The sequence below is a fragment of the Acartia tonsa genome, chromosome 3, assembly GCF_053477335.1.
Source record: "Acartia tonsa isolate MP-2025a chromosome 3, ASM5347733v1, whole genome shotgun sequence".
Classification (NCBI taxonomy): Eukaryota; Metazoa; Arthropoda; class Copepoda; order Calanoida; family Acartiidae; genus Acartia; species Acartia tonsa.
This window is the reverse complement of record NC_137262.1, coordinates 59,683,174-59,709,986: the sequence shown is the minus strand read 5'-3', so window position 1 is coordinate 59,709,986 and position 26,813 is coordinate 59,683,174. Positions and strand designations below refer to the sequence as shown.

Genomic DNA, 26,813 nt, shown 5'->3' with positions numbered 1-26,813 from the left:
TATCTATCTATCTATCTATAGCATACCTGGTCTAAATTTTGTTCAACAGCTGAGATATTGGTAGTTGTGACTCTCTTAGGAAAATCAGGTAGTTTTCTAACTATCTATCTTCCTTACTAGTATCTATATATCTATCTATCTATCTATCTATCTATCTATCTATCTATCTATAGCATACCTGGTCTAAATTTTGTTCAACAGCTGAGATATTGGTAGTTGTGACTCTCTTAGGAAAACCAGGTAGTTTTCGGCTACCTAAAAAATTAAAACAATCTTTAATAAAAATAAAATAAATTGTTGTATATCCACAATTATGATAAATCAAATTACCAATCTTTAGACTACACTGATTTGTATACTTCTACTCAATTAAGATTATACTTCGTAAGCCAACGACGGAGAAAATGCGTTTTAAAACTTTGAGGACCAGTATTATTTACAGCTGCAGCCCTAGAATCTAGTGGCTCTGTATTTATTGGTTAGTTAAAGATTTAAAAAATAGCATAAAACCGTCTCAACACTTAAATCTGAAAATAAAATAGCCTAAAACCATCCTGGGACTTATAGTAAAGCTACCATAAATTGTAAAGCTTTTATTTAATTTTGATAAGTTGGTTCATTCAGTTGAGTGTCCAAACGTTTTAATTACTAATTGTAATATATGAAATGGACAATGTTGTGTATTATCATTGGGGATTTACATCAATTAATCGGCTATTGTCTTATCCCTTTAGATCCCTGTTCTAAACTACAGATCCCAATACGCATTTTACATATAATATTATCGTTCTCCCTATAAAAAATGAAGAAAAAACAATCCATCAAGTAAGTTGTTTATGTAAGGGTTGTGTAATAATCGATATATTATCACTTGGATGTTGCACCACATTTTCATGTCCTACATTTGCAGCTAGCTAAAATAACGATACCCCCCCCCCCCCTCTATACCCGATCCCCTTTCCTCTTTCTAGATGAACGAACGGACAAGTAAATGCGGTACATATTAGCAAATTAAATTTACGACAAATTTTCCCCTGTCAACTTATCCACCTATTGTATATCTATTGGAGTAATCCTAACCTAATAGTTAATTAGCTTATACACAAAATATACTCGCTAAGTATATTCTTTATTTTTGTTACACAAAACTAATTCAAAAGGTTTTAGATTATGTAAATCTTAAAAATACACTTAGAAAAATATTTAAAAAATATCCTCAATAATGATACACAAAATTACCCGTTCTGTAGATTAAAATTAGTGGTTTAAACATTTGAACATTCAACTTAATCCCCAAAGTTGTTAAGCCTACAAATAAGAAAACGTTATTTCAAACTTTGGGGACCAATGTAATAAAGTAGTAGTAGAGTCCCCTCTTTCTCTGATAATATCTATTTCATTTGTTATAAAAAAATACAGTTTGGCTGCGTATTATCATAAATTTGGCGGGCGGCAAATGCTTAAAGAAAAAATGCAGTTTACTGCGGCTGCTATACCTTGCTTTAAATTATTAAATTTTCATAAAATATTCCTTTGTTAATTAATTATACTTGGGTCTTATCCTCATTATGAAGTATAAGAAGAAAGAAGAGTTGAGAAACTAATTTGATTAAACTTAACAACTAATTACACCATTTTATACAAAACTTATTTAGCAACACCACCACCCACAGAACACAGGGAGGTAAGGGATATTGGACTGTTAATTATACTGGTACCCAAAGTTTAATCATCTTGTTAGTTAGCACAAAAACTTTGGGTACTTTCATAAAATTTTTATTTCCAAATAGTCATTTCATCCAATAACTGCATCTACAAAAGGTATAACTTTGTTTGTTATCATTGGGGACATAAATAAATGTATCGTCCATTGTCTTATCCCTTAATATCCCTGAGCGAAGATTAAACCGAGTAAAAATTTATTCCTAAAGTTTGTTGCTGTGCTCTGGAAATTAAATGAAAAATAAAAAAAAACACTTACGGACTAAAAAACTGGTTTTAATCTTATGATTGTACATTTTTATATTCGTAGAAAACTGAGCTGGATCTTTAAATCATTTTAGTGGTGAGCCAGATTGGAGAAGCCGAATTTCAGTTAATCACAGCGCGGCATTTCATAAAATGCTGTGCTCTCATTGGTGGAAAGTTGGCTCACCCCGATCTGGCTCACCACTAAAATGATTTAAAGATCCAGCTCTGGATAAAATACGATGCCATACATACATTTTATTTTTAAAATGGCTTAGAACCGGTTCTAATCCAATCAATCGGTTTCGAAGCGATACTGGACTGCAAAATACAAGAAAACTTTTTTTTAAAAATCATCGACTCTACAATTTTAGATGTAAGATATAAGAAATGTTACAAATGTAAGATAGAATGGTCTAAAAATTTTAGTGGTACAACTACTCTATAACCGTACCACTAAATTTGGGTTCTTCACTTATGTTTTAGCCACATCTCACTTCTTGTTTTATTTCTAAAAAATACCTTTAATTGTTATCAAAGTCTATATGATCTAACAAAATATTCTTGGGTTAAAACATCTGAAAGCTTAATAAAGTTCACATTATAAATTTATTATTCATAAATTTAGGGCTGTAATTTAAAGTACTTTTGAATATAGCAAAGCATTTGACGAATGAAAAAGGCATAGAGGATTTTATTTTCTCGTATTCATTCGAATCCGGTGGATAGGAACCGGTTCTCATCCATACGAAAAAACTATCCGCGGAAAGCCGTTTATAATACGATGAAAGAAATAACTATTATTACCATTTATTTTTGACATAATTGAAAATATTTAGAAATCCCTATATTAATACTACTGTGTAAAAAAGATTCTAGAAGCCATGTCTCTTGTCTCTGGGTAAGTGGGAGTATAAGTAGATGAGAAAAGAGAGGAAAAGAGTTTCAAAACTTTACAAGATAATTCTTAAGAACAAGGATAACAACTTTTATAACACACATTTTGTACAGCTTAGCATAAAAAGTAATGTATAGTAATGTACGAATGCCATTAGGAAACATTTCACGATCAAAAACAAATATTTCAAGTCTCTTAAAAATTATCAGAAAGTAGTACTAGATTTGCTTATTTTCTAGTAATATTAGCACCCCGTTTTCATAATTTCTAAAAAAATAGCCCCTTCCATATTTATTAAGTGAAACTTATTCAGAAATAATTAATTAAGTTATTTATTCAACTTTTTCACATGAAAAATATTAAAGTGTATGTTATTTAATTATTCAGTTTAAGGAAGATTGATGACTATTGATTAATTATTGGAAAAACTCAAGTTACAAGTATTAAGTTGCTTTTTATTATAAAAAGGGCAAAAAACTAAGGGATAAGATGGCCAATAAATTGATATACATCTCCAAAGCTGATACACAAATACCCTCTTCTGTAGATTACAATTATGGGTTGAAACGTTTGGATACTCAACTTAATAAAACAACCAATCAAAATTCATTGAAGTCCCCAAAGTTGTAAAGGCAACGAATAAGAAAACATTGTTAAAAACTTTGGGGACTAGTGTAATAAACAGCCCAATGTCCACTTCCTCTCTGGTAAAAAGGGCAAAAACTTGTAATACTGTTAAAACCTTGAACTTTATAAATTGGATTTCTTTTTATCCTAATTTTGTTAAACTTTTAAATAAAGACTTTCTTAAATTCAATTCTTTGTCTGTATATTTTAAAAAGCAAAGGTTTCAATGGTGATAATTTTTTAGGAAGGGTAAGGACATTGGACTGATTATTACACTAGTTTCCAAAGTTTTCTTATTGATTGGCTTAACTGTAACTTTGGGGAATTTTTATTTGTGGGTTCATTAAACTGAATGTCTAAACGTTTCAACCAACAATTGTAATCTACAAAAGGGGCAATTTTGTGTATCATCATTGGGAATGTTAATCAATTTATTTACTATTGTCTTAACCCTTTAGATAATTGTGTTCATGGTTATTTGTGCTATGGAATTTTTTTTTGTATTTGTTGTTTCAATAAAATAAAATACTACTATTATGATACTTTAAGTACAACATTATATATATGTAAGTTGTTTACTTTGTGGAGAATATAAATAATATAAAGAATGTACTTACAGATATATTTTATATTAAATGTTAATACAAAAGCAAACTTTGTCACAATGAGGCCAGGGATGTAAAGGGATAAGACAATAGCCAAGAAATTGATGTACATCCCCATTGATGATAAACAATATTACCCCATCTGTTGATTACAAATGAAGGTTGAAACTTTGGGGCAATCAACTTAATAAACCTACCTATCGAAATCCATTTAAATTCCTCAAGGTTGTAAACCCAACGAATAAGAAAACGTTATTATAATACTTTGTGACTAGTGTGATAAACAGCCCATGTCCCCCTCTTTCTCTCGATACAAAATAAACACATATGCAGAATGCTTTTGTTAGTTTTTGATAAAAATAAATGGTTTTAAGGTAATTTGATAAGATTTATATTTTATATTTCCAGTTGTGGCTTCAAAACAGATTAATACCCACTAGATGAGAACCGGTTTTTTTGGTATAAGGATATATTACAGCAATAAAATGATAATTATGATATAGAGCACCGTGGTTTCTTATTTCAGCACGATATAAAATATATTACTAACTCTACATTTAGTATAGCAGGTGTCCTGTTTTAGCTTCAACAACAATAAGACTTAACAGAATAGCTTAGAATAACAAAATTTAATTTTAAGTTATGTACACATATTACGTGTAAAATCTTGAGAATCCATATGTACATAGCTACATATCCTAACTATACATAACATCAGGGATCTTAAGGGATAAGACAATGGACGATACATTTATATGTACCCCAATAATGAAAAATAAAATTACTCCTTTTGTAAGTTAAAATAGTTAAGTTTCGACTCTACTAGTTTCTGAAACATCTAATAAAATATCAATATGATAAAGTTTAGGTATCAGTGTAATTTACAATCCTATTTCCCCTCCCTCCATGTACATACATTCATACATGTATGTATTAAGTATATGTACCCTTCTCTAGAGTGCATTTAAATTTAGTTACCAGTGTCCCCTCCCTCCATGTACATACATTCATACATGTATGTATTAAGTATATGTACCCTTCTCTAGAGTGCATTTAAATTTAGTTACCAGTGTCCCCTCCCTCCATGTACATACATTCATACATGTATGTATTAAGTATATGTACCCTTCTCTAGAGTGCATTTAAATTTAGTTACCAGTGTCCCCTCCCTTCCTTTACATTCATACATGTATGTATTAAGTATATGTACCCTTCTCTAGAGTGCATTTAAATTTAGTTACCAGTGTCCCCTCCCTCCATGTACATACATTCATACATGTATGTATTAAGTATATGTACCCTTCTCTAGAGTGCATTTAAATTGTTTGCTTAGGAATTTAAAGTTGCCAAATTCAGGTTCTTGTATCATTTATACCGCACACGCGTTGCCAACTAAATTTAGGTTTTAAAAAAATTCAAGTTTATTCCATTTTTCGTTTTGAAATGTTAATTATACGAAAATTAACTGCTAAATTTTTTAGGTGATCGATCAGAGAATTACACATTACCTAGAAAATTTTAAACTTAAGATAGATAAAAAAAATATAATATTTCAAATTTTACTATTTTGGAATATTTTTTTTTTATACCATTCATATTCACTTTATAAAAAAAAGGCTCTACTAACACTACTAATTTGTGATCAATAATAAAGATTCAATAAAAAGTACCCTAAGTTGTTATCAACTGACCCAATGTCATAGAAATTATTTAAGGAAGATGTGACCAGCACACACAAGTAAAACAAAATCCAAAGTTGTCATAAAACTTTGGGTACCACTGTCCTATAAATTGTTGAGGCCAGTTGTGACCAGCACACACAAGTAAAACTTTGGGTACCACTGACCAACCCCTCCCCGCTAAAAACCTATAAATTGTTAAGGCTAGGTGTGACCAGCACACACAAGTAAAACAAACATTGCAAATCTTCCACCACCACCACAAGAGAAAATTTCAAATATTTTTAGCAGCTGCGCAGCTACTCTACTATTAGTGTATGTATGTACGTCCTTTACACGTAACAAATGACTCTGATCAAGTGCTGGAATCGTCAGACTTATCTCAAACATTATAAAGATTTATGTAAAATTAGGTATAAACTTCAACTCAGAGAAAATTTCAAATATTTTTAGCACTAATGCAGCTACTCTACAATTAGGGCGATTATGTACGTCCTTGGGACATATCAAGCGGCTTATATCTAAAGCCCCAACACAAAGATTCATACAACGATATCTTGATTTTCTTTATCAGACTTTTACAAATTGTCTTTTTTTTCCAATGTTAAAAGCAATCATACACTATAGGTATCCAGAGAGAGAGGGAAAATTGGGCCCGTTATTAAACTAGTCCCCAAAGTTTTATAAGAATGTTTTCTTAACAATTTTGAAGAATGAATTTGATTGGTTAGTTCATTAAGTTCAGTGTCCAAACGTTTTAATAATATTATAAAGAAGGATAATTTTGTGTATCATCATTTGGGATGTACATCAGTTATTCGGCCATTGTTTTATCCCTTTAATTCCCTGATAGGTGTCAATATTTGTTTGTCAAATCTATTAAAGCTTCGCTTTTATGGATGTCATCATCCAAGTTTTTGTTTATATAAAGGACAAAATTTCCCTTGGGTGTTACATTTTATGCATACTCCGGGGAATAATGAAAAATCTTACTATTTTATGAAAAATATTTTCACACAGAAATATATTTAAAAATAGTAATTTTTATATTAAATCCCAAACTCCCTAGTAAAGACGTGGTTCTTAGACTTGTACCCAAAGTTTTATGGCTTAAAGACTTTGGGTACTTTTTTTATTTTTGATTGGTTGGTTCCAAACTAGTAGTGTTCAAACTTTTTAACAAATGACCTAGAGCAATATTTATGCTTTTTACTTTAAAAATTCTATTTGTCTATATGATAAATTAAATTGATCAATCCTATGACCTAAATACATTAAAATATCTATCAATTTTCCTACATTGAGTACTAGTATATATTAGTAGTAAGCTAAATCAGATAAAGATACAGAGATATTTAATCATGCAATATTGTATTGCTAGAATATTAAAAGGCCTCTAGAGGACTCTAAAGACAATTAAGGAAAAGGGGGAGTTGACCCTTAACTTCGCATTACATTTTTTTTGGAGATGTAATCTTTTTCCAGGGGCGATTTCTTTTGGGAGGGTTAAATTAACCTCCCCCAAAATAGTTATAAAACGTCCAATACCTACGGAAGCTAAGCTGTATAAGGGAACCATCATGTTACTTTTATTTAAGATTGGATTTTATATAAATTTAAATTGTCGAATAGAAGTACCTTTCTTTGAGACAACCATGTAAACTCAGAGAGATAGGGGACAATGGACGGTTTATTACACTAGCCCCCAAAATTATACAATGACGTTTTCTTATTAGTTAGCTTACCAACTTTGGGGACTTTATTGAGTTTTGATTGGTGTTCAAACGTTTTAACCACTAATTTAAATCTAAAAAAGGTGTAATTTTGTATAGCATCATGTCTTATCCCTTTAGATCCCTGATATAAACTAGATCTTCCTACATATGTATACCAACCTAAATCTATTCAGCCAATAATCCGGTAAATTCATTTTCAATACATTTTCACATTAGAATATATAGAAATGTATATGACACACATATTCATGTCAATAATTTTACACAACGATTTTATGTATGAGATAGTGTTTAAAGATTTTAGTTATTACTATAATATAGTTTTAAACATCGTATTTTTATATAGACAATTTTTTACCATGCATGATCAGACATTAATTTCTTGAACAAACTCCTAGCTAATTCAAACATCATTTAGAGATTTTAAGATATTATTAACCATATAAATACTGGTTTACTAAATTAAACTATAAAGAGAAAAGTAACTTTCACAAATTCCGTAAAGATGTGCGTAAGATTTCAGTCAAATGCGCCTATTAGGTCAAACTGTTTTTTAATATGCGTTTTTTAATACTATACGTTTGGTCAACATTTAGACCTAATAAGCGCATTTGACTGTAAGCTTGTTCACTATTTTATGGAATATTGCGAAAGCTACTATTCCCTTTCGGTTATCTTATTTATTTTTATGTATTTTAATGTCTTTTTGACTTGCCCAGAGCATTTGATGCCAAAGAATAATTATGGAAAGTAATAATTGTTAAAGTTGATGTAATATTGATGAATGCACTCAGAAATGGATGTTACTAGGAAAGGGAAAAAGAGCACCATGTTCTTTAATCCAATCAAAACATTTCTTTAAGCTAAGGGATCTCTTGGAATAAGATATTGGCCGATAATAATGATAATACACAAAACTACATCTTCTGTAGATTACAATTAGAGGTTCAATCATTTGTACGCTAAACTTAATGAACCAACTGATAAAAATTCAATAAAGTCGCCAAAATTGTTATGACAATGACTAAGAAAACGTTATTATAAAACCGGAGGGGGGGTGGGGGGAGGAGGACAAGTGTTATAAAAAGCACAGTTTTTAAGTCTTTTGATAAATGCATATTTAGATTTTTAGTGTTATGTTAAAATGTCTTACTTGCATTAAGTGACAGCGTAAAAGAAAGAGAGAGAGAGGGAGAAAAGGTGATAGTTTCAATAGAGTAATGCAGTTTTAGGAGAGATGGAAGGAAGGTATAAAAAGTTATAGAGAGTATAAATAGAGGTAAAAATACAGGGGTAAGATTGGATACCACTTGGTGGGTAAGTAAAGTATTCTTGTAATACTGCTTAAAATTAAAATATAACAAATTACAGAATAAGGTATAATGACACAACTGTAATTTGTTAATTTAATACAATTAAGAAATACTGGCGGGTGCGCCCCTAACATCAAGAAGCTGTTTTCAAAGGGGGTAAGAAGATAGCAAAAAATAGCCTAAAACATTCACTAAGCTTAAATCTAATATAAAATAGCCTAAATCCATCATGGTACCTATAAGAAAATTTCTATATATAACAGTAGTACTAAAGGTTAAGATGATATTGGGTTTCAAACAAAGAGAGGTGGGTATAAACATGAAAAATTTAAGTCCAGAAAGTTTAGCTATTTTAAAAGTGCTTCAAGTTTAAAATATTTGAATAGCAAGATTACAAGGAGTCATTGCACAATAAGGCAAGAACACCTGAATGAAGTGGGGGGGGGGGGGGGGGGGGAAGGGGATGATGGTTTTACTGGTTCACTGCATTACACTTTAGTTTAAATATTTACACCACCAAGGATCGATATCAGACAGGGTTAAAATGGATTAGAAAATTGGCTCAAAATAAATCATAAGGTTTGACTTAAAACTAGATGTATTTTTTTTTTGGGGGGGGATTTCTTAGGGGCGATAACCCTTGGGAGGGTAGTGTTACCCTCCCACAAAAAAGTTATAAACCTTCCCAGGACCTATGAGAAGTTACCCTTTAAAGGCAAACCACATTGGTTCAGCTGTTAGCGAAATCCTTCAGTACAGACAAACAAACAAACAAACAGACAGACATCTTGTTACTTTGTTATGAGGATAATGAAATTATCAACCTATTTATCTATCTTTTTCTCCCGCATATTGAGAGACTCGAGTTGCAAAACAATATTTCTTTCTCTCTCTTCTCTTTCATTAAATATTTAAATTCTTTCAATCCATTTTATAAAACTTTTATGTACTTGCATCCATAGAGAGAGGAGACAATAGGATGTTTCTTACACTAGTCTCCAAAGTTTAATAATAACGTTTTCTTATTCGTTGGCTTAACAACTTTGGGGACTATAATAAATTTTGATTGGTTGAGTGTCCAAACGTTTCAACCACAAAATTAATTTTGTGTATCATCATTGGGAATGTATATCAATTTATCGGTCATTGTCTTATCCCTTTAGATCCCTGCTTGCATCTCTTTCATACAATAAATATTTAATAAATTCTTTAATATTAATTTTCTTATTCAAAAAAATAAAGTTCCTCTTTAATTCAAATACGGCAATAATACCTATTCCTATTTTTAATAACTTATGTAAATAAACACGATTTTCGAGGAAATCAAAACTGGTTTATATCTTTAAATATTTCATTTTAATATCCGTGGAAAGCTGTCAATAATACGATGCGAAAAATAACTATTATCTATCATTCTTTGTTGCTTTGTTTACAGAAAGGTATATTTTATCAAACTATTTATATAATTCTGTTTTATACTGAACAGCTTTTAATTATAACCCCAATTTTGATTAACAAAATTACACCTTATATAGATGAATAAATAGTGGAAAAGTTTGGACACTATTCAAGAGTACCCAAAGTTTTAAGCCAATGAATGAGAGAACGTGTTTTTAATACTTTGGATACCGATGAATAACAGTCTAATGTCCATTCCTTCCCTGACTAACAAAAATAAAATCTAATTCTAAGGTGTGACCCAAAAAGTAGGGATCTAAAGGGGACAATGGTCGAAAAATTGGTGTGAATCACCAATGATGACGGACAAAATTATGTAGATGAAAATTAGTGGTTAAAACGTTTGGACACTCAACTTAATAAATCAACCATTCATAATTCAGTAAAAGTCCTTAAAGTTGTTAAGACAACAAACAAAAAAACTAATATTATAAAACTTTGGGGACTAGTATAATAAACAGCCCATTGTCCCCTCTCTCTTCCCAAAAAGACTTTTAAATAATTGCTGTTTCTTTGTGTTTGAAAAGACCTCTCGTGTAATTTTGTAGTTATGTTTATTCAACAGAGAAAATTTATAGGCTAGTGTAAATAGGTAATACAATAGAAGTATCTTAAGAGTGATATTAGCCCTTTTATACAAAGTGATAAAACTTTAAAATTTATCTTTCTCACAACTTTTAGCTATGTGAAATTATGCCATGGGATATATTTGGTGATATTTCTTTGTAAAATTACTGAAAAACGGCGGAAATATAATCTAAATTGTCTCTAAAATAATATGTCTATTGGTGCAACATAAATTTTATTAGGAAATGGGTAGATACTAGATACACCCTTCTTCAGAGTGTCTAAAGTGTCTCTAAAATAATTTGTCTATTGGTAAAACATAAATTTTATTAGGAAATGGGTAGATACTAGGTATCCATTATCCTTACAACACCCTTCTTCAGATGGGTAGAGAATAAAAAATAGAAAAATTAATCCTTATAATGTAACAAGATGCTTGTCTATTTGTCTGTCTGTTTGTACCGAGGGATCTCGCTTAACGCTGAACCAATATGGTTTTCCTTTCATAGAATCTTGGAAGGTTTATAGCTATTTGAGGGAGGGTACACCCTATCAATAGAAATCGCAAAAAACCTAACCAAGCTAGCAGCGAAGCTAGGGCCATATCAGCAAGTATTAAAAAAGTGGTTAAGTTTGTTTTCTCACTAGGCTTTAACTTTTGAGAACTCTATTAAAAACTACGTGGTAGAAGTTAACTATTTTTATGGATAAAATTACACTTATTTTTCCATCTTTTCGCACACAGACAGACAAGGCATACATCCTGTTACTTTTATATAAGGATTGATTTTAAGAACCCTTATCCCTCTCTGCCCCCTGCAGGAAATACATTATCTTTACACAAACAGGCGTTGTTCCCTTGGAGACTTTTCACTTATTCAGAATTTTTAATAAGAAAAATTTAAAAGCTAAATAACATGAGATATTATCGGTAGTAGTAAAGCTACTCTATAACTTTGTCAGCTGTCTGTACGTATGGATATCATAAAAATTGATTTTATAATCAATCGGTTAAATATCATGGTCAAAATTCAAATGGCCAATGTAAATCTTCTCAATAACTTACTTTTTTCTGATAATCCTTAAATTTTAAAACTGATTTAGAATTTGAAACTTGTGAAAAATAGTTTATAATAGTGGCTACCGGGAAAAAGGACAGTAAAATAGCCTAAAACCGTCGAAAGGCCCATATAAAACTTCCCATAAAATGAAGAAAACAATAGGTTCAGTGGTTAGCCAGATCTAATTGGACAAGCAAACTAAAGCCTTAATACTTGATATAATGGAATAAAAATATACACTTATGAATACACAATATAATAACTGAAAACTATCATAAAAAACAACCAGATTAATTCTTTAATACATTCTTGTTGCTTTGTCTGAACATTTTAATATATAAATTGCAACATTATAGAGATTTATTAAGTCTCTGTGTGGTTTAGTTCTAAAGATATGTGTTTTAGTAATGCTCCGAAAAATCAGTAAACAAAGCTGAATATAAGCAATGAAAGTACTATTTTTCAGTGAGAGAGAGAGAGAGAGAGAGAGAGAGAGAGAGAGAGAGAGAGAGAGAGAAGGGACAATGGGCTGTTTATTACACTGGGCCCCAAATTTTTATAATAACGTTTTCTTATTCATTGGCTTGACCAATTTGGGGACAATTAATTGTAATCTACAGAAGGTGTAAATTTGTGAATCGTCATTTGGGATGTACATCAATTAATCGACCATTGTCTTATCCCTTTAGATCACTGCGTTTAATTACTTTAGGAATTAAAAAAAAGATTTGATATCTAACTATATCATTTTTGCAACTTTGAACGTACATAATGCGACTGAGGGGAGAGGGGTAATTTAATTACACTCAAAAGGATTTCAATGTACAGTAAAGGAGATAAATTACAAGATTTTTCCAACATAAATTCTTTATTCAGACTAATCTTAAAGCTTTTTAATCTTTAAACTAAGGTTTATTGTTTTAAATTAGAAGGAGAATGATCCACAAAGTTTTCTCATTCGTTAACTTTGATTATTTTTATTAGGTCTTTATTTGTTGATTCAATTTAAGTGTCTAAACTTTTCCACCAATAACCCTAATATAAAGAAGACAAATAATCAATTATTAAGAAAAATTGCGACTAAACCCTTTAGCATCTATGATATTCAAAGGGCAAGAACAATAGGTAGCTTTAAACCATCCCAAGACTAAGATATGAAAACCATCACAGGGCTTAAAATAGAGAATATAAATGGCTCAGTAATTTTGATATTTTTAGCTTTTACCCTCCCCAAAAATAGTTATAAATCTTCACAGGACCTATGAGAAGCTATTCTGTAAAGGAGATCATATCGGTTCAACGGTTAACAAAATCCTCCGGTACAAACAAACAGACTGACATCCTGTTACTTAAATATAAGGATGATTATGTTAATATTAGGAGGCAAACAGCTAAAAAAGGGAGAGGTCATTTTCTAGTAAATCCCGTAAAGGTGTGTGTTATAAGGCCTAAAAATAGTAGTAGAACGATAAGGTGCTCTAGATATATGTATTCCCTATTGAATAGAACAATAGGGAAATTTTTTTTTTTTTTTTGATAACCGTACCTGGATTATCTAAAAAAAATACGAAATTTCTATCAAACGCTTTGTTTGTTCAAACTGACAAAAATTAAAAAAAAATATAATTATAATAATAATGTTTTCTACAGGTACAAGGTAAAGGTTAAGAACAATCTATACCATTAAACAAAGGAAGAAGTCATTCTTTACAGGTTGATTTATTATAATTATATTTTTTTTTATTTGTGTCAGTTTGAGCCAAACAAAGCGTTTGATAGAAATTTCAGATATTCCAGGTACGGTTATCAAAAAAAAAAAAAAAAATTTCTTCCCTATTGTTCTATTCAATAGGAAATACAAATATATAGAGCACCTTATCGTTCTACTACTATTTTTAGGCCTTATAACACACACCTTTACGGGATTTACTAGAAAATGACCTCTCCCTTTAACAAGAGCAACATTCTTAATAATATTTTGTGCATAAATTGCATTAATAATATACAGTGTATATTCATGTTATAACCCTGGAAGACATATGCTAATCCAATCTAAACCATACATCATAAATTATGTACAACTTACAGTGTTTCTGTATTTTAGTAAATATTTACACTAAAAATTGTACGTGTTAGGAAAAGGAATGATAAATTAATCTTTAAATCAATTCTCACGTTTTACACTTTACAATAACTTCCTTAGTTGTTTTCAGCTATTTAAAAAATCTTCATAAAAGCATTAAAAAGTTATTAAATGTTTTTATAAAGTCTAAGTAACACTAATAAATGTTATTATCAATGTCATTCTGAGAAGCTTTCTTTATGCAGCAAAAGATCTTAGATATTACACTAAATCTTTAATATATTTACTATAGAAGCTTTTTATTGGACTGTTAATAGTTTAGAGGTAAAAATATTTTTTTTAAATTCGTTTTAAATTAACCAAAAGTAAAGAATGAAGTTAATGTACAAATAAAAATAGGGTTTGTCTGATAACATATTTTCTTGGTAGTGGTAAGTTGTAGAATATAAAAACAAACAAGTATGGTAAGCTAATTATCCAGGGTTCTAAAGGGATAAGACAATGGCTGATAAATTGTGAAACATCCCCAATGATGATACACAAAATTTCCCCTTTCTGTAGATTAAAGTTAGTGTTTGAAACGTTTGAACACTTAACTGAATCGAAATTCACTAAAGTCCCCAAAGTTGTTAAGCTAACGATTAAGAAAACTTTGGGGACTAGTGTAATAAACAGCCCATTGTCCCCTCCCTCCCTACTAATTACATGATGTTCTAGATGTTATATTCATAGCAACTCACAACTCATACACACACTTCTTATTTGCCTCCAGTTATGTGCAGTGCTGTACGTTATGTTTAAAATAATCATCCTAATAATAAAGTAAAAGGATATCTCTCGGTACCGAAAGATCTCGCTGAAACGAAATGGTTCTCCTTTACAGTGTAGCTTATCATAGGTCCTGGAAAGGTTTATAATTATTTTGGGAGAGGGTTCCACCAACCTCCCAAGCCAAAAAAAACATAACTAACACCATCTATCAACCAAATTTTTTATATAATTTTCTGATATAACAAGATTTGTATTTTATAATCATAATTTTCGTCACTAGACTAAGCATATAAAAACATGTTTTTCTTTTCTTGATTGGTTTCTGAAAGTCAAACAGTAAGTCCTTTTTAAGTCAATATGTCACTAAAACGTATCAAGAAAGATAAATTTTGAATTTATCATAATAATTTTTATCTTTCATTGGCTTATCCCTTGATTTAAACTATTATCATAATGTACAGTGTGTTTTTTTTTAATAAGTTAAAAGTATTGTTTAATTTAACCCACTTGCCATTGACAGAAATTAATAATCTATATCTTAATTTCTTCATTGATGTGGGACATTTTGTATGAGAAAAAAATAGTTTGTGATTTTCAACAAATTCTACCTTAAAAACCGGTTTTTCTAAGGTACCTATATTTGGAAGATTTTCGGATAATGACTAATTTTAAGAGTATGCAAAAATGCGTACATTTTTAAAAATCAAATTGCGCGGCTTGTGTTAATAGTAGAAAAATGTTATGCATATCGTTAGAATCGTCATAAACTCTAGTTTTTAGGTGTTTAAGAACTATTCCTGTGCTACGTATAGTTTAGGAGCTACGTGGTAAAATATTCCAACTTACTTAAAATTTTCAAAATTTCTCACATTTTCCAATGTAGCTTCTATACTACAAATAGCATGTATGTGTTACATATATTTCCAAAAACTAGAGTTTATGACAATTCTAACGATATGCGTAACTTTTTTCTACTATTAACACAAGCCGCGCAATTTGATTTTTAAAAATGTACGCATTTTTGAATACTCTTTAAATTAGTCATGATCCAAAAATCTTCCAAATATAAGTACTTTGGAAAAACCGGTTTTTAAGGCATAGTTTGTTGAAAATCGCCAAATTCTTTTTTCTCACACAAAATGTCCCACATCAATGAAGAAATTAAGATATAGATTATTAATTTCTGTCAATGGCAAGTGGGTTAAATTAAGCAATACTTTTAACTTATTAAAAAAAACACCCTGTAGAAATGCTTTGTTATTTGTAGTCTATTTGAAATACTTTCAAGTTTCATAACATAAATAATTTAGTGCGTTACGTCATTAAATTAAAATCGTTTGGCAGAGAATTATCTAAATCTATTTCAATTTATTTTGATAATAAAAAGTATATACAATATTTAGCCAATTTCTGTATGCAGGTTTCAATATATTACATATGCAACTTTTAGACGTATTTTATCCACCAAAATAAGCATGACATAATTAGCAGTGGTGATTTTATTGTCTATTTCTCTTATATTCTTGTGATTTATGCGTAAATTTATTCTCCTGATTGTAACTTATACAACCACAAATTTTCTCCAACTTCTAAAGACAGAATTCACAATTTAAAATTAATTGTCCTATCCATTATCCCTGAGAAGATTGAAGGTAAATGTTTGACCAAGGCCCTACAAATGTTTGTTGTTCAATGTTTTTGTAAAGTCACCAGAATTTTTTTCCACATAAAATTTGGATCCTGAAGGGAAAATCGTTTAATGTAGGTGTATGAAGAAGTGATATGCATATATTTGATTAATTTTAATTTTAAACAAAATTACCCCTTATTTAGATTACAATTAGTGGTTGAAACATTTGAACACTTAACTCAATGAACCAACCAATCAATATTTATAAAAGTCTCCAAAGTTGTTAGGCCAACCAATAAGAAAACATTATTACAAAACTTTGGGGACTAGTGATAAGAGTCCAATGTCCCCTACCTCCCTGAGCTGCGCTATTATTTACAATGGAAGTTTTGTGTGGACTCTTTTGTTGTTTGATCTGACCAGATATTAACAGAGAGTCCACAGAAAAAAAGTTCAAGCTATTAAAGGCTGGGGTGTGGCATTTAAATGGCATTAAATCCAAAAACAATGAAACGAAAGAGATGAAAAGAATAGTTTAAAGCAAAATGTTTGATAATTGATGTTTAGATTCCTTTTCTTATTTTATGTTTAAATTTTAATTTATGTGTGTCCTAGGGATAATGGACAATTGACTTCAAGTTATGAACCAACAAATCAAATTCATTAAATCTTTGAGTTTTTGATAGTTTTAAAGATTACTATTAGTCCTGCGTAGGTTATAGACAAATTTTATAGATATGAGGCAATTCCTTATTATATACATTATTTGCGCATTTTTCATTCAAAAACTTATAAATGTCTATAATAAATACAGAAAGATAAATTACCTAATATCTTTTCCAATTTTTGTTGTGAACTAATGAGAAGTATTGGGAACCATTTACAAAGTTTTTCCAGGGAGGGAGGGGACATTGGGCTGTATATTACACTAGTCCCTGTCTTAAAATAACATTTTCTTATTTGTTGGCTCAACAACCGTTGGTTCATTTAGATGAGTGTCAAACTTTTCAACCACTAAATGTAATCTACAGAAGGGGTAATTTTATGTATCATCATTGGGGATTTACATCAAATTATCGGCCATTGTCTTATCCCTTCTGATCCCGGAAGTTTTTCTGTTTTATTGCCCCGCCCACATTTACCCAATATCCCCATGAGTATACAAAGGTTATGGTGTCCATTAGCTAGATAAACATGGGAGGGAGTGGCTGCACCCATAGCTCCTAATGGTATCGTCAAAAAAAGGGGTAAATATAACCACCATCAATTGTAGTTTTAAGATACAAAAGCATAACCAGGGAGGGAGAGGACATCGAACGGTAAATAACACTGGTACCCTACGTTTTATAATCACGTTCTCTCTTGACAAATCTTTTTAAGTGGGTAATTTTGTTTATCATCATAGGAGATTTACATTATTTTATCGCCAATTGTCTTATCCCTTAAGATCCCTAAACATAACATATTTGTATAAATATCAGGGATCTAAAGGGATAAGACAATGGCCGATAAATTGATGTACATCCCCAATGATGATACACAAATTACCCCTTCTATTGATTATCCAACCAATCAAAATTCAATAAAAGTCCCCAGTTATTAAGACAACGAATAAGAAAACGTTATTACAAGACTTTGGGGACTAGTGTAATACACAGCCCAATGTCCCCTTCCTCCCTGATAAATATACATATATTGTGCAATACTAAATCATTTTTGAGCCCATAAATAAGGAAACATCTTAAAAAGTTTGCTCTGCAATACAAATATCTTATGTTTACAGCTTTTCTTTAAGATATAGAAATATTTAAATTTTATTTATTCAGCCTGATTTTTAGCTGTTTTAATAATAGTAGGGGACACTGGTCTGTAAATTACACTGGTACCCAAAGTTTTATTAGTACGTTTTCTTATTCAAGTGACTAAGGGATAATTTTGTTCATTATCATTGGGGCACTACATTAATTCATCGTCCATTGTCTTATCTCTTAAAATTTCTTGGTTAACCTAAAGTTTAAGAAGAAAACTTTTTCTTCTTATTTTAATATTCTATTTAACATACTATGTACCCTATGACATTATATTTAAAGGAAATTTAGAATCAAAATATTGTTTTAAAACCTTTTTAAAAGAAATATACCTACCTAGTTAAATATATAAAACTGAAAATAATAAGAAATGATACTTATATGACATAATGATGTGAAGTGTATCTTGTTAAAAGTGTTTAAGTACCTTCTTGAGAATAGAATATACATATTTAGTATCTAAAAATAGGTTTAATAAAAAAATAGGGATATAAAGGGATAAGACAATGGCCTATAAATTGATGTGTATCCCTAATGATGATACACAAGATTACTCCTTCTGTAGATTAAAATTAGTGGTTGAAACGTTTGAACACCCAACTTAATCAAATAACCAATCAAAATTGACTTAAGTACGAAGGGCGATGTACAACTGCAATGATGATAAACAAAAATACCCCTTTTATAGATTAACTTTGCTGGTAAATAAGTTCGAACTAGCAAATTGAGATTTAATAACAGTACTCAATGTTTTTAATCTGACAAATGAGATATGTTATTTATAAAACTTTGGGTACCAGTATAATTTTAAGAAAGTCCAAATTATAAAGGGAACATTTTGATAATTTTAACATATTTTAATTTTCAAAATGTTGGAACTGAAAGGAAAGTGTGTTCTAACATTGGAATGTGTCAAACCTAATTGGATAATAAAGCTCCAACCATTTTCTTATATAGGCACCGCATACATTACAGCAAAATTAAATATCTTATGATTTAGCCAAAAACTATAATATAACTATAGTAATTCAATAGGTACGTCGCTGATGCAATGGATGTAGAATATACGCGGATATTGTGACAGGGTCAAAATTGTCATCAATTAAGGTTGCTATTTCCCCTGTCATTTATTGGTCAGTTCGTTCATCAAGTATCCAGGGAGGGGATCGTTATTCTAGCCAGCTACAAGTTTCACTTTATTAAATTAATCAAATAAATTTTCTTCCAAAACCTATATTTAATACAGTTATCTAAAGGCATAAGACAATGGCCGATAAATGAATGTACATCCCAAATGATGATACACCAAATTGCTCCTTCTGTAGATTACAATTAGTTGTTTAAACGTTGGGACACTCGACTTAATGAACCAACCAATCAAATTCAATAAAAGTCTTTAATGTTGTTAAGCCAACGTATAATAAAACATTATTGTAAAACTTTGGGGACTCGTGTAATAGACAGCCCATTGTCCCCTCATTCCCTAGCTACAATCTTAAGAAGAACAAAAACATCCCTTTAAAAACAGCCAAGAAAGTATGCAAGATTGTATGGTACGGTACAACCAATCTTGCCATTCTCCTGTTCTAGTTTTCAGGAGTGACATTAGATTTGGCACTATCTGGATTTCAAATGGAGGTTGCCAAACAATCCAGCAAAGGTTTTACAATTAAAGAGGTAAGCTAAACACAATTTAAGAGGAGTTACTTCATTTATTTTAAATAAAATAAAGGGGGAATGGGCTGTTTATTACGCTTTCTTATTCATCGGCTTTACAACTTTGGGGACTTCAGAGAATTTTGATTGGTTCGTTCATTAAGTTCAGTGTTCAAATGTTTCAACCACTTATTAAATCTACAGAAGGGGTAAATTTGTGTATCATTATTAGGGATGTACATCAATTTATTGGCCGTTGTCTTATCAATTTAGATCCCTTATTTGTTCTTGTATTTTAATTTTAAGAATCTTGAGTAGGAAGGTATAAACACCCATTTTAACATATTAGATATATCTAATCATTCTTATTCTAACATAAAACTTTTTCTTTTTTATCTAAAGTAATCATATTAGAAATTTTAAAGTGGTAATTTTGGTAAGAATTTAATTACAAGCTGTTAATCAGATATTTCAAAGATTTAAAGTAGCAATGGTTCTCATTTACAATGTAGTTTTTTATGGGTCTTGGAAAGGTTTTGACTATTTTTTGGAAGGGTCCCACCATCCTCCCAATAGAAAATATTGACACCACCCAAAATCTTTTTTTAAATTTTTATCAAATAAAAACTTAAAATGGAGGAGGGGCAATGAATTCCCACACACATCAATTGCCCCTAGCGGCCTTTTGGGGCACTATTGTTAAGTGATTATTTTCTAAATTGCTCAATTTCATTAATATTCTTCATAAATATATCTCTTTTAATTAAAATTCATAACATTGAAAGGTTTAATGTAAAAAGAAACTTTTATAGTACACCTAACATAAACATTTTAAAAAAAGAGTTGCATAATCATAATCAGACTTTGAAAATAATCTAAATATTCTTTTTGAATTATGTAGAAGGATTTTCTTTCAATCTAGGATTAGCCAGAAAGAGAGAAGCCAATGGCAATAGTCCCCAAAGTTTTATAATATCATTATCTTATTCATTGACTTAACAATTTTGGGGTTGGTTGCTTCATTAAGTTGAGTGTTCTAACGTTACAACCAGTAATTTTAATCTAAAGCAAGGGTAATTATGTGTATCATCATTAGGGATGTACATCAATTTATCGGCCTTTGTCTTATCCCTTTAAATCCCTGAGGATTAGCAAGAAATTTTCATTATAAAAATTCAAAAGTACATTGACATCTATAATCCATATACATTTTTGTACATAATAGGACTAATAAGATTTAATTAGAAATAAAATTCTATAGAATAAAATGGCATTACTTTAAAAAAAAATTATCTCTTTCTTCCGTTTAGTTTTCAAAAGTAGATTTCAATTTATGATTTTGACTTGAGAAGTTAATGTAAAACATAATCCCCGCCCCCCCCCCCCCCTTATTATAACAATAAATTCAAAATATGGGGTGTGGGGGGGGGAGGGTTAGTTTTTCTTTTGTATTTTAATTTAGGTCTCAGTAGGACATATTTGGAATTGGGTAGCCCAGCAGGGTTAAGACACCCTAATACAGGGGGGGAGGTTCAGTGTTCGAAATATATATATCTCCTAAAATTTGAGTTATAACCCATAGTGAATGTATATAAGCAGACAGACAGAATCTAAATATTGAGATTTAGAAATATAATGCTCAGGATACAAAATCTGGAATCAGAAAAATGAACCATGGATAATGTATATACATGGAGGAAGAGGATATTAGGCTGTTAATTACACTAGTCCCCAAAGTTTTATAATAAATATATATTTCTCCCAACATTTGAGTTATAACCCATAGTGAATGTATAAGCAGACAGACAGAATCTAAATATTGAGATTTAGAAATATAATACTCAGGATACAAAATCTGGAATCAGAGAAACAAACCACGGATAGGGTATATGAGATTACAAAGCAGACGAATATTTAAATCAGGGATCTAAAGGGATAGGACAACATAGTGATTGTATGTATAGACAGACATAATCTAAATATTGAGATTTAGAAATATAATACTCAGGATACAAAATCTAGAATCAGAAAAATGAACCACGGATAATGTATATACAGGGAGGAAAGGAATATTGGGCTGCTAATTACACTAGTCCCCAAAGTTTTATAATAAATATATATTTCTCCCAACATTTGAATTCTAACCCATAGTGAATGTATAAGCAGACACACCACACAGACAGAATGTAAATATTGAGATTTAGAAAAGTAATACTCAGGATACAAAATCTGGAATCAGAAAAATGAACCATGGATAATGTATATACAGAGAGGAAAGGGATATTGGGCTGTTAATTACACTAGTCCCCTAAGTTTTATAATAAACATATATTTGTCCTAACATTTAAATTATAACCCATAGTGAATGTATATAAGCAGACAGACAGAATCTAAATATTGAGATTTAGAAATATAATACTCAGGATACAAAATCTAGAATCATAGAAATAAACCACGGATAAGGTATATGATATTACAAAGCCAGGGATCTAAAGGGAATAAATGTACATCCACAATGATGATACACAAAGTTACCCGTTCTGAGATTACAATTAGTGGTTGAAACGTTTGAACACTCATCTTAATGAACCAACCAATCACAATTCAGTAAAAGTCCTTAAAGTTTTTAATCCAACGAATAAAAAAGTGTTATTATAAAACTTTGGGGACTAGTGTAATAAACACCTAATTGTCCCCTTATATAATTATAATAAGTATAATTATATAACTTTTAAATTTCAAAATTTTGATATTTTCTGACTAAACCAAAATTTGTGTAATGATATATTCTGCACACGAGATATAAAAGGTTAAAATATTTTACCAGACAGTCAGAGATAAAAGGATAAGATAATGGATGATAAATTAATATACATCCTAAATTATGATTCACAAAATTACCCCTTTTAAAGATTACAATTAGTGGTTAAACCTTATGAACCAACCAATTAAATTCAATAAAAGTCCTCAAAATTGTTAAGCCAACGAATAACAACGTTATTATAAAACTTTGTAGACTAGTGTAATAAATAGCCCATTGTCCCCTCTATCTGAATCAAAAACCAATATCTAATAGCGCAATTACTTAAATACAAAAACTATGTTTTGGACGGATGAATAAATATTCGACGGTTATGATTTAATGATTTATACAATCCTTGTTATATTTGAATATGAAGTAAAACAAAAAGAACGTTGAATATAACAGTATATCAAGTACAAAAGAAAGGAATTATAAAACTTTTTTTTTGTTGGAAATAAAGAAATTCGCTGTACAAAATTTATGCAAAATAGTAGCATTTAAAAGCTTTAAGACGACTGGCAGTTTTGTTTTGTATCAGAGCATTGGATAAAAGTGGACATGGCTGATATTTTAACGGCATGTAATTATTCTGTTGATATTTATGTCGAATTTATGACGTCATTAAATGAAGGTGGTTATGGGTGCCTTTTTTCGACAGGAAATACCACAATAAATTGATTAGTATTTCTAAAAACTTTGAATTCACAATTACGTAATCATAATGATATCAAACATTACCATAAAGTCAAAGGTACATAAGTTAAGATAAAAACAAAAGTACTAATAAAACTATTAGTATATTATTTTCTTTAATTGTTAATTTTTGAATGTTGTTATTGTACATATAATTTTGTATACTTTGAACGCAATTATAACTATTAAGGAGGTAGGGAACATTGGACTGTTAATTACACTGGTACCCAAAGTTTTATAACAATAATATCCAATTCGTTGCATTCAAAATCTTTGAGTACATCTATTGAATTTCTATTTTCCAAACTTTTTAGCCAATAATTTAATCTGCAGAAGTGATAATTTTGTTTATCATCATTGTGGATGTATATTAATTCATCGTTTATAATATTATTCCTTAAAGTTCTTGATAGCCATACGGAAAGGTAATAAAGACTGTATAAAGTTTGTCAAGTATTATTGAACCAATTTCTTTACAAGTAGAGAAAGAAAGCACTTACCAGCTGATTGGAAAAAACAATTCAATAAAAAGAATCAGGGCTTAATATTCTCAAAAATAACTATTGAAGGGCTGCATATATTTCCTATTATCCTACTGAAGTTAAATTTTGTTATAGATTTCAAAATCTAAATTAAAGTATATGTATTATCATTTTAATGTTTTTAAATGTTTTTCACTTATTTACTTTATCACAAATTTAAATATTTACCCCTGAAATTTAACCAAAACTAAATTGGCAAAACTATAGCGTGAGCCTAAGGAAAGATAGATAGATAGAAAAACACAAGTTGAAAGTGTCCTCTTTTGAAAGGTAGCAATTGCAGTGCACTCCAACACACAGGGAGGGAGGGGACATTGGGCTGTTTATTACACTAGTCCCCAAAGTTTTATAATAAAGTTTTCTTATTCGTTAGCTTAACAACGTTGGGCACCCTATTGAATTTTGATAGGTTGGTGCATTAAGTTGAGTATCCGAATATTTCAACCACTAATTGTAATCTACAGAAGGGGTAATTTGGTGTTTTATTTTTTGTGATGTACATCAATTTATCGGCCATTGTCTTATCCCTTTAGAGCCCTGACAACACACCTTTAATATACCTTTCATTCTTCCGTGCAAGCAGAAGCAGTAGCTATAAAGCCATGGATCTCAAGGGATAAGACAATGCCTGATAAATTGATGTACATTCCCAATGATGATACACAGAACTACACCTTCTGTAGGTTACAACTAGTGGTTGAATTGTTTGAACACTCAACTTATTGAACCAAACAATCAAAATTCAACTAAAGTTGAAGAGCAAAAGGATAATAAAACCTTATTATAAAACTTTGAAGACTAGTGTAATAACAGCCCATTGTCCCCTTCCACCCTGCATAAAGCGGCAGGACAATGAATAATAAATGAACTTTAATTGCAAAAGCATCCCCCCCCTACCCACAAACAGAAAGACAAGAATTAAATTTCTGTGTCACCAAATTTTATATTTAGGACGATTGGAAAACTTATAAACACCTAATGTTAATGATTATGAAACAGAATATAAAGTTTGAAGTAGGCCTAAGTAATAAACTAAATTGCATACCTACCTAATAATATATATTACATACTTTAGTATAACTTTAAATGATTCACAATACTTTAATATTATAATTCCCCTGTATAGAAGTTTATTAACTTACATTAGTATTCATTATCTGATGGTTAGAAAGCAATATTAATATATTGTCACACTTTACTTTCTCTCTAGCAGGCAGTATGGCTTATAGCATACACTTTATATACAATTATTTGAAGCTGTATTATTATTAACTATTATTAACACTGACCTTTCCCTTTGTTGGTCGTAACAGTAGTGCTAGCAGTTGTTGATATGTTGGAGTCCAGCTGATTACTAAACTTCAGGGAGACTTCCCCACTTCCCTCCAACCCAAGGGAAACTGCCCCCTCCATATCATCACCTCCCTTGGTTGTGGGGGAGAGGGAGAGGAGACAGGGGGGAATACCGGCCTCTGTTGTTCCACCACCCCCCGCGGACATTTCCACTTGGCTCTCCATTCCTCCAACACCGATAGTGTCCTCATTCATACTTCCCCTAGGAAAGAGAATATTACAGTTACTTAGAGTAAAACCGAGAGAAAAAATACTTTAAAACACAAGAGAAAAGGGAAAAAAATACTTGAAAATATAGAGAAAGAGAGAAAAAAGGGATATAAACACTTGAAGAGAGAGAAAAATATTTAAAGAGTAAACAAAAAAGAGAGGGTGGAAGTGGAAAGAGGTAAAAAAAAGTTAAAAACGTATGATGATAATATAATGAAATCTGTGTGTGGCTTGCCATGCTACTAACATTAGACCATGGTTAGAGAATAATTCATAATCAATCATAAAAGAAGTTTACTGTTATGATATTAAACGCTGTTGACAAAATAATAATATAAAAAGGGATAAGACAAGGGCCGATAAATTGATGTACATCACCAATAATGACATACAAAATTACCCATCCTGTAGATTACAATTAGTGGTTGAAACGTTTGGACATCAACTTAATCAACGAACGAATCAAAAGTCCCCAAAGTTGTTAGCCAACGAATAAGAAAACATTTTTATAAAACTTTTGGGACTACCTAGTGTAATAAACAGCACATTGGCCCCTCCCTCCCTCCCTGTGTTGCCACAAAAATAAGATGAAAATTGGATTGGTCACTCTAGCTATGGTCTATTGTGACCAAACCCCCATACCGCGTTTTATATTATTGGTCGTGTAGCCAACATTAAAGGGGCCATAAAAATATTTTCATGGGTTCACTTAATCATCATTATTAGAAGCGCGATGCTATTATATAACAAACGTTCGTCAGTCAGTCCGTTTATTGCGATTTAACTTATCTATCTTTCTCGTAAATTGATAGATTCTTAGTTCAGAAAAATAGAAATAATCAGAAATAGTTTAAAACCATCCCAAAACTTTATTTGTAAATGTAACAGCCTAAGGGAGGGGACAGTGGGATTGTTTTTACACTTTAGCTTATAAGTTGAGTGTTCAAAAATTTGAACCACTATACTTAAGGGGTAATTGAGTTTATCATCATTAGGAATGTACATCAATTTATCGGCCATTGTCTTATCCCTTTAACTCCCTGATACCAGGATCGATTTAGCGGTTAGCAAGACATTAAGGTGGAAATATGCATAAATTTCTAGTTTGTTAGAAAAGTTTCCTTGAGGCAAAAAGGCGAAGGAAATAAAATGATGATTGTCTATAAACGAATGGCGCAGAGTAAAGAAAGAATATCCAGGGACCTAGAGGGATAAGACAATGGCCGATTAATTGACGTTCATTCACAATTATGATACATAAAATTACCCCTTGTGTAGATTACAATTGTTAAAACGTTTGGACACTGAACGTAATGAATGAATCAATCAAAATTCAATAAAAGTCCCCAAAG

At 30.6% G+C, this 26,813-nt stretch overlaps 1 protein-coding gene across 14 annotated transcripts in view; it reads right to left on the bottom strand.

The window, feature by feature from the left end:
- The window catches only part of LOC145314724 (uncharacterized), a 215,204-nt gene that overhangs the window by 113,126 nt on the left and 75,265 nt on the right, over positions 1-26,813 (bottom strand). For all 14 annotated transcript variants that reach the window (XM_080154756.1, XM_080154757.1, XM_080154758.1 and 11 more), the window contains 2 exons: positions 25,188-25,453; positions 179-255 (listed from right to left, as the gene is read on the bottom strand). In XM_080154756.1, coding sequence (XP_080010882.1) covers positions 179-255; positions 25,188-25,453 — 343 coding nt within the window. The remainder of the gene's footprint in view (positions 1-178; positions 256-25,187; positions 25,454-26,813) is intronic.